We start from the raw sequence: 9,885 nt of genomic DNA on the forward strand, positions 1-9,885 counted from the left end.
ATAAAGGAACAATTCTATTAGAATTATCCCAGATAAGGTAAATAGAATGAATGCTCAATTATACCAATAAATTGACACAGGTGAAGGAGACGCAAGGTTCTCAAGAACCAGTTTATTGACAGGCAATAAATAAACAGGTTAACCACAATTATATATATATATATATATATATATATATATATATATATATATATATATACATAAGAAGAGGATAACCCAAAACTTTAAGCATAAGTATGATAGTAAACAGAGCTTGTTTTTCTGAAAGAAAAACATTAAATGCCACTTTTAAGATACCGAGGTATCAAAGTCATAAAAGTCTGTATTACAAATCAATGACATTAGCGTTAGAAACGCTCGGCACACATGTCTGCACTTATGCTAGGTTCACCTTTGGAAATGGAACAGTCTACATGGGCAACACAGTGCCCTCACTTAGTTTGTAGTACAGTATGTAACTACACACTCACCCTGGAATTAATCGTCCCAATTAAGACCACTGTTCCTCGCAGAGTTAAACAGTAGGGTTAACACCGCGACCCACTGCTACCACAGATCTCTTTAGTTCCTCTACTTGCTTCGCATAGTGGCGAAAGAACACTCTGGAAGACTTCCAGCCAGTGTATGAACGGAGATGTTCAAAATCCATACAATTAAAGAAATTTAAGGATGAGGCAACTTTCCTCGGATCGTGACCTGCGGGTGTATTGTCAGGATCCGCTCTGCGAATAAAATATGTGATTTTCGCTCTGAGTTGATTCAGAGATAAATTTGAGCCTGATGTTTCTCCCCTGAATAGTTGACCACCCTTAAAGTCTGAAGTTCTATGAAGATAGACCTTTAGGCATTCTACTGGACATAGAGATGCATCTTCTTTCAGAGGGCAGATTCTCCAGGGACCCCACCTGTTGGTGGGTAACTCATTCTTGGCGAGAAACGTAGGATCCGGAAACAGGTTCAGTTCTCCCCCAACCAGGAACTGAACACGACCTGCCTCTCTCGAGAGGCTACAATCTCACTAACCCTGGCCCCGGACGCGAGTGCAAAATAGGAAAATAACTTTTTGTGTCAAATCCTTTAACGCACACTCTTCATTGCTCAACAGAGAAGCGAAATGAAGAACTTGTCTAAAGACCATGAAATGGGCTTTGGAGGTGCTGAAGGTCTGAGCCTAGCACAGGCTTTCGGGACTTTATTAAAGATCTCGTTACCTAGGTCGACCTGGAAGGCATATAGAATGGGTCTTGTCAAAGCAGACTTACACGCTGAAATCGTGTTAGCTGCCAATCCTTGACCATGGAGGTGGAGAAGAAAGATAAGCAGAAGTCTGTCAAGATCTCCTGCGGATTCTTCGCCTTGACAAAAGGCCACCCATTTTCTCCAAGATGACTCATATTGCCTTCTAGTAGATTTGCACTTATATTCCTCAAGGAAGTCTATGCTGGCTTTCGAAATCCCGAAACGCTTTCTCACCGCTAGGGAGAGAAAATCATGAGCTGCAGGGTCCGGGTTTTCTGTAATGAAGCGCAGACAGTTGACTTCTGGACTAGCTGGGTCAGAACTGGATCTGGTAGCGGTACAAACTTCAGCTACAGTTCCAATGCCAGGAGGAACCACACGCTGTTCGGCCACTTGTGGGCCACTATTGCCTCTACCCCTTGAAGGATCTCAGTTTGTTGAGGACCCTCAACAGAAGGTTGTGAAGAGGGAACAGATAAATCTTGGACCATCTGTTCCAGTCGAGGGACATCGCGTCCACTGCTTCCGCTAAGGGGTCCTCGTACGGGGCACGTACAGGGGCAACTTCTTGTTGTCTTTCGTCGCAAAGAGGTCTATCTGCAGTTCTGGGACTCATTCAGAATGAAGGAGAATGATCCTGCGTCTAAGGACCATTCCGACTCTATCGGTGTGAACCTGGATAGAGCGTCCGCTGTCACATTGCGGACTCCTTGAAGGTGAACTGCCGACAGGTACCACTTCTTTTCCGCCAATCAGAAGATGGCCAACATCACCTGGTTGAGAGGTGGTGACCTCAATCCTTGTCGATTCAAGTATCTCACAACTACCTCGCTGTCTATCACCAACCTTATGTGGATCAAGTGACGCGGGGAGACTTTCTTTAAGGTAAGGAGCACTGCCCTAGCTTCTAGAAAGTTTTATGTGAAAGGTCTTGAATAGCTTGGACCAAGTCCCCTGGACTTTTTTCCGATGAGAGTGACCTCCCCATCCCTCCTTCGAGGTGTCTGAGTGAATCGTCACCGACGGGGGAGGTGGCTGAAGAAGAACCGACTTCTTTAGATGTCTGGCTTGGGACCAAGGCCTGAGAAGAGTACTTAGCCGAAGCGGCTGGTCTTCTCAGATCTCTTCGCGCGTTTGATGCATAACTTCTCCAAACTCCGATTGCATCCTTTAGCTGTGCTCTTAGCACTGGGTCTGTCACCGAAGCAAACTGGAGAGAGCGCAGTACCCTCTCCTGCTCGCGTCTTGATATCCTTTCGGAATCTAGAAGTCTCTTGACAGAACCCGCTATCTCCTTCCTTTCTTCGCCGGGATGGAGAAACGGTGTGACAAAAGGTCCCAGTGGATTCCCAGCCACTGGAACTTTTGAGATGGAGAAAGTCGAGACTTTTTTCTGTTGATCTTGAAGCCTAGGTACTCTAGGAACTGGATCACTTGACTGGAAGCTTGCAAGCATTCTGTCTCGGATGCTGCCCACACCAACCAGTCGTTCATGTAGGCTACTAACTGAATTCCCTTTAGGCGTAATTGTTTGAGAGCTACGCTCGCAAGCTTCGTAAAAATCCTTGGGGCTATGTTTAGCCGGAATGGCATGGCTCCGAAGGCGTATAGTCTTCGTTGTAGCCTGAACCCTAGGTAGGGGGAGAGTCGATGGCTAATTGGAATGTGCCAATAGGCGTCTGACAAGTCTATAGAGACGGAATATGCCCTCTTGGGCAGTAAGGTCCTTATGTGTTGCAGTGTTAGCATTTTGAATTTGCAATTCACTATGAACTTGTTGAGTGGCGACAAGTCCAGAATGACTCTGAGCTTTTCCGAGTCTTTCTTGGGAACACAAAACAGCCTCCCTTAGAAATTGATGGGCTTCACCCTTCGGATCACCTTTTTTCTCCAACAGTTCTTGAACGTACTCCTCCATAACGGGGGTGGAGTGTTGGAAAAACTGAAGGCACGGGGGTGGAGTGCTGTACCAGCTCCCGCCCAGTCCATTCTTGAGTAGGCTGTGGGCCCAGGGATCGAAGGTCCACCGATCCCGAAATTTCAGAAGTCTCCCTCCTACCGGTATCACCTCGCTTGGACTGCCGTCCTGAGGTCTTGCCTTCCTGACCACGACCACCCCTGAATCCCCTTCCCCTTGAGGGGCGTCTAGACAAGCCTCTGGCTGCTCCTCTAGGCTTTGCTCGAAAGGAAGTAGACTGCCCTTCGAACGCTGGGGTGAATGCCGTGGACTGTGTCGACACGGCCTGGGGTACCCACTGAAAAGTGGTCGGGGTTTGTGCCACGATCTGGGGCACTGGGGGCAATGGCAATTGCAGTTGCTGTTGCTGTCTAAGAGGCTTGGCTGGCCGAGATGGTAGCCTAGTCCTCCTAGTCTTCCTCTTTGGTTGAGGACCCTCATCCGGGGAAGACTTTCTTTTGATAGCCAGGCCCCACTTCTGGAGAAGGTTTCTATTCTCCAAGGCGGCCTTATCAACAACTTCTTTGACCAAGTCGGTAGGGAAAAGGTCTTTTCCCCAAATGTTGGAGGAGATTAGTTTCCTTGGCTCGTGCCTCACCGTAGCCGAGGTAAACACGAACTCCCTACAAGCTCTCCTTGCCTTGACGAAGCCATAAAGGTCCTTCGTCACTGTGGCCAGATGAGACTTGGCCACTATCATGAACATTTCATGGACCTTGGGGTCACTTGCCATCGTCTCGAGAGTAGTCTGAAGAGACATTGAGGCAGTCAGTCTTTCTTTTGTATCGAACTCTCTTTGCAAAAGAAAGTCAGACAGCTTAGGGAGGTCCTCGCCGAACTGACGTCCGGCAATATCAGCCTCCAACTTTCCAACTGAGAACGTAAGATGGACGTCCTTCCAGTCTTTGTGGTCCATAGGCAGGGCCAGCGACAAGGATTTACACTCCTCTAGGGAGGGGCAAGACTTGCCGGCCTCGACTGCTTTTAGTACAGCCAGAAACCCTTTCTGTAAAAAGGGGAAGGCTCTAGTAGGCGAGGACACAAAGGAAGGGAGCTTCCTATTCAATGCGGCTACCTTTGAGTTAGAGAAGCCCCTCTCTTTCATCGAGGGTGAAAGTAGATCTTGAGCCTTAGCATGGTCCATCACTATGACCTCCTTCGGCTCTGTCTCCTCCTTTGAAGCTGGTTCCTTTCTCAGCCGGACATAACAGTCCGGATATGATGCCTTGCTGGGCCAGAATTCCACCTCCTCCAGGGGAACTGAGCCCAGCTTATCCGAGATGACGATCTTTCCAGTCGTCATCGGCATGTGCTCAGCATACCTCCATGGGTTAGCATCTGAGCACAAGGTCTTTCACATTGAGCTTTTTCTGGGGCCCATGTGATTCTGCAAGGCACTGCATTCGCAGTTCCATTGCAGCCGCCTTCTCCTGATTCTCCTTCTGCATTTGTTGGATCATTCCAACAATAGAAGAGAGGGCCAGTCCAAGTTCTACTGGGAGACCGGCCGATGTAGAGGGAATAGGCTCCGGAATCTGAACCGGAGTAGCCGACACCTCGTCGACGTCTACCTCTACAATGTCTGGGGCTTGAACTTCATCCTGGGCTTCTGCCAGGAGGTCTTCCTCCCGACACCCGTCCACATCAGACATCCTGTCATCTAACTGGATGTCTTGCATCGCGACCGCGACTTCAGCATCCACCTGGATCTGAACTTAGGGGATCTCCTCTTGAGGCTGGGGAATCACTGCATCAGCTGATGCCTTAGGGAAAAGATACGCCCTCATCTTCTCACTTGGAAGATAAGGGCCAGAATTGTTCTTTTGGAAGCCCCTTACCCAGGTACGAAGCTTCTTCCTAGCTATATCCCTTGATTCCTCTGTCCTAGGGGAATTAAAGGTTTCAGTAATCAGGTTAGTGCACACATTACATACCTGCCAATACCGGAGATCATCCTTGGAGACAGCGTATGCTGCGTGTCTCCTACAAAACTCATGTCCGCAGAGGTTCTTGCTGCGGACGTTGCAGAAAGCACTTCCCCACTTCGGAGTGTCCTTCTGTAAAGAGAAGAAATTTCCATGAGTATCAAGTGAACTATGTATCACTGAATATGCATTAGTATAGCATAACAATTCAGAAAGGAAAGACACACACTTGTGTTTCCCTCACAACCCATTGCTGCAGCCTTCCAGATAATAAAATCAAATGGTTAATCTCTTCTAGAGTAACCAATGCAAAGTTTCCAGAGGAAACAGGTGGAGCTCACACCTAAGCAATGATTTTAAAAACCTGGATAATAGACAGGAAAGAACTCACTTTCCTATCTGTAGGGCAACAGCAAAGGGATGTGCGAGAAAACACAATAGTGTTAGAAGACACAGTGCTGTACCAAAACCCTTACCATAGTTTTCTTCTTACTGTATATGTTATACTGAAGAATACTAGTACAGTATAGGGGGATGCGTGCCGGCCTGCCTTTGCCGGCCGGCACACACCATAACTAGCTTTAAAGTATACTACTTAACAGCTATAAGGCGGCAGCACTCTGGTTCAAATGCATGTGCCGGTCGGCAGCAACTGCCGGCCGGTAATAGCCAATGTTGGCCGGCAATGGCTGCCGGCCAGCAACTACACAAGGTAGTACCCAGCTGCCGGCCACACTCTTGGTGACCGGCAGACAAGGGCTGACATAAGCCGGCCGGCAAAGGTACAAGACCGATGCCAGCCGGCAGCAAAAGAACCAGAGGCCTACACCTGCCCGGCTGCCGGCTCATAGGCCGGCAGCCGGGTCAGGTACAGCACTAGAAGAAAAATAGAATGGATGCCGGGATAAGAGTGTACACAACCTCCAAGCCCGGCAACCGAAAGAGTGCATATAAGGAAGGGGAGAAACTAATTCAGGCTTCCTGACCAATGCCGTCTGGCTCTACAGGCAGGCATGGATGAGGGACCAAGAGAGGTCCGGGCAGCACTCGAAAACACAAGACCCTTGCCGGCCAGCAGCTCTGCCGGCCGGCAAGGGGCTGAGTCAATTCCACATCCTAACCTATACTAGGTCCAGATGTAGAACGACGTACAGTACAGTAATGGCTCGGCCATTACGGAGAAAGAGGGGGAAGGGACAAGAGGGTCCTGCCAACCTTGCTTTAGTGACAGATCACCCGCAGCCAAGAAACTTATCTTAGCCTAAGGGAGATCTAAGGGGGAAGGCCAGCAATACTTGCCAGCTCCCAGAGCACCAAAGCAAGGAAGGCGTTGCTACTCCCAGGGAAAGAACTTATCCTCCCCCGAGAACAGCAACAAGGACTAGTCTGGTAGATCACAAAAGAAGGAATCATATCCACAGAAACCTTCGGTAGTGACCTAAGGGAGCTAGGCTCCCTTTGTCTGTGTCAGGTCAGCGAGGGGGACTCAGCCCCAAGCCAGACAACACAGACTCAGACTAAAAAACTCTGTTGTTCTGTCCCTCTTGAACCATACTACAGGAACAGGAAGGTACAGTAACACCCCAGTATAGTTTTATCGAAAATAAATTCGGAAAAAACCACTTAGGGATAAGCCCAAGGCTTAAACAGAGGGAAAGGGATTGCATACCTTCTCCGAAGAAAAGAAAGCAACCGGGGAGTATGATAAAGTATACTAAGGCTCCATAAGCAACTAGCCTAGGCACCAAGAGAATCGATTACCTAAATCACCGAAACTCACTCGTATACTATCTTGGAAATATTCCACACAGTCTAAAATGTATAAAATATAGCCTAAAGCTTCAATAAAATTTTAATTACACTCGGAAAAACTATAATCATGCATGAAGTACTAGGACCAAACGACTAGGCTACATGGCCTAGCGTAGGCCAGAATGGCGAATACTTCGCCAAATAATACTAAGCACGAAAGGAAATCCTATGTAATGCTAAATAGCTAAAATTTATTAAAGCAAAACAACCAGGAATGTCGCTCTGACTAACTAATTTATACCTAGCGAGCGACAGCGTCCAGGACGCCTCTGGTAGGCTACGGCTCTTGTATCAAAGATTAATCCTATTAATCACTCAAAATTTTACCAAGAGCCTACATTTATACATAAAAGACATTATACTCAACTTATCAGAGGCCAACGAAGACGGAGAAGCCATGAAAAGTAGAATAAATCCAAGATTTGCGAGAAAAACAGGAAAAAACACCGAGTTGTTAAGCTACGCAAAAAGGAAATACAGATGGCGCCAGGATTGGCGCCAGGCACGCATACGAATCGGAGGATAGGGAAGCCTTGGGAGCGGCTCCCCTTTTTCTTTCCCGAATTCGTATCTCGCCAATCACCTCCTACGAGACGAAATCTCTGTCCAGGATGTAGATTGCCATGTGGCGTGTCAAGAATACGTCCTCTGATATGTCGCGATATCCCTTTCACGAGGGATACTCGCTCCAGGAGTTAGAATTCTGGTACCTTAAGGTAAATTCTCTGGGAATATCGCCGTAGTTGTAATATACCCTAGGAAGCTACCCTATAGGAACTTCCATCAGGACGACATGGCTTGAGCCCAATATATATATATATATATATATATATATATATATATATATATATATATATATGTATATATACGTATATATATTTGGTATATATGTATAAAGATGCATATAAATATGTATATAGACAAACATTTACATGCATTTATAAAGACACATACTTATATATATATATATATATATATATATATATATATATATATATATATATATATATATATATATATATATATATATATATTGTATATACATATAAGGATTTTACATAAGTGTGTATATAAATTTATTTAAACATACATGTATATATGCATGATAATTGTGACCACTGGTATCAGTTATTTTTTTTATTCTAGTCTACATTAACTAGAAAACTCTTCATAGTCTTAGGACAATAGAAAGAAACTAAACTTGGGCTGTATTTTGAGGCAGCTTTAACAAGGGAGTTTTATCTATTTGACTCTTTCATTATTTGATTGTTTTTGTCTTACTAAGGCTCTACCAGTAGCTTGCTTGATACTCGAGCTATGTCTTTTCTCGTTTCGTTATTATTAGACTTATATAGCTCTATGTAGTCGTAACATTTAAACATTATTAAAGATATTACATATAGTTTTCTCACACACTACCACAAAATGTCATAAAAATTAAAGAAAACTTTCTTACCGGCATGAAATGTGATGACACTCAATTTATCGTTCCCAGAAATATCAAGGTGCTTTAGCTTCTGTGGATGAAATATACCAACTATAGTTATCTTCACTTCATTAAAAAGATAAGAAATTAGTTAAATTTTCTCCATCACCAGATCTAGCCTAGGGAAATAAGTATTTCGTTGTATACTGCAAAAATAACCTTAAATAATCAAAATAAAAAAAAAAAAAATTATTTTGATGTAGGAAAAATCTATTTTTGGGTACCCGATCGTCCTTGTTTTCGCGTTTACTCGTTTTATTGTGCAAGATTCATGTTAGCTAGTAGTTTTGTAGCATTGCCAAGCTTTGGGCTCTATTTTGAGTTTGCATTTACATTGCATTTTTGTAATTTATGTTTTTGTGGGTGCGTGTCAGTTTCGGTTAGCCTAGCCTAGACGCAGTAACTTTTTAGTTAAAGACGGACTCGCCGATGTCGTTTTGGTCTATAGTTCCGGAATCGTTAACAGTGGTTTTTCCTTTGGGGAGGTTTTGCTCAGTTATACTAGTTTTTTGAGTCTTTTGATCCACTTGCTGGCGTTTTCTCGGTATTTTGACCATTTAGGCTCTTGGCCATCGTGGTACAAGCATTCGAGAATTTTCAGGGCTAGGTATGGGCACTTTTTAGAGCTCCCCTTTGCGAAGGGTGAGCTCATTTATTTGAATATAAGTCGGTTTGCTGGCTTTCTGTACTTTCTATACTTTCTTTTGACTTGTCGCATTCAGGCCTAACCTATCCTTCAACGGCGTTTCATTGGTCCGCCATGCTACATTCATTCGAGATTTCTCATGCTCGGTTCTGGCAGTTCTTTCGCGTTCCCCTTTGCGAAGGGTGAGCTCAAAATGTCGGTGCGCTGACTCTAGTGTTCTGCCGTTTCCTAGTCTCTGGGATTTTAAGATTGAATTGCATTTGATTTTGTTTTTACTTTTGTTTTTTGGCATACTACCCCATGTCGTTACCTTCCCCTGCGGTTGGTCTTCCCGATACTGACATCGACCTTAGATTTATTTATATGATGCTGTGTTTTTTGCAGTTGTTCTTTGAGAGGCCTAATCCCGTAGGGGTCCTGACCCTCCAGAGCCATTAGCATACCTCTCTATAAAGGAGCGAGTTGTTAGACTGACGGCCGTGCCGGTACTTACGGCTTTGTCGTTTCCGACGGCATTCCTAATCTTAGGCATGTAACAGTGATATGTCGCTATTTACGGAGGTGTTGCCTATAACGTCACAGCCTCCTTATACGGCATTTCGTTTCTGTGGAAATTATTGCTGTTTGACCTTGCCGCTATACTTAGCAAAACTGTCGTTACTGGCGGCAGGTCTAGCCATTTAATAGGGGAATGGCTATATGCCTCTGCTTTGGGAAGAGCCTTGGGTGGTGACAGTGCCGTTACCTACAGTGCTGTTATTACCGGCAACATTTGTACCTTTATTGCATACGTTTTTCCCTTCCTTTTGAGACCGCTTTC

The 9,885-nt window shown here is 45.2% G+C and overlaps 1 protein-coding gene across 1 annotated transcript in view; it reads right to left on the reverse strand.

The window, feature by feature from the left end:
- The window catches only part of LOC137655733 (uncharacterized), a 73,347-nt gene that overhangs the window by 42,752 nt on the left and 20,710 nt on the right, over nt 1-9,885 (reverse strand). The window contains exon 6 of the mRNA XM_068389815.1: nt 8,390-8,450. Within this exon, the coding sequence (XP_068245916.1) occupies nt 8,390-8,450 (61 nt within the window). The remainder of the gene's footprint in view (nt 1-8,389; nt 8,451-9,885) is intronic.

This window comes from Palaemon carinicauda, chromosome 1, assembly GCF_036898095.1.
Source record: "Palaemon carinicauda isolate YSFRI2023 chromosome 1, ASM3689809v2, whole genome shotgun sequence".
Taxonomy (NCBI): domain Eukaryota; kingdom Metazoa; phylum Arthropoda; class Malacostraca; order Decapoda; family Palaemonidae; genus Palaemon; species Palaemon carinicauda.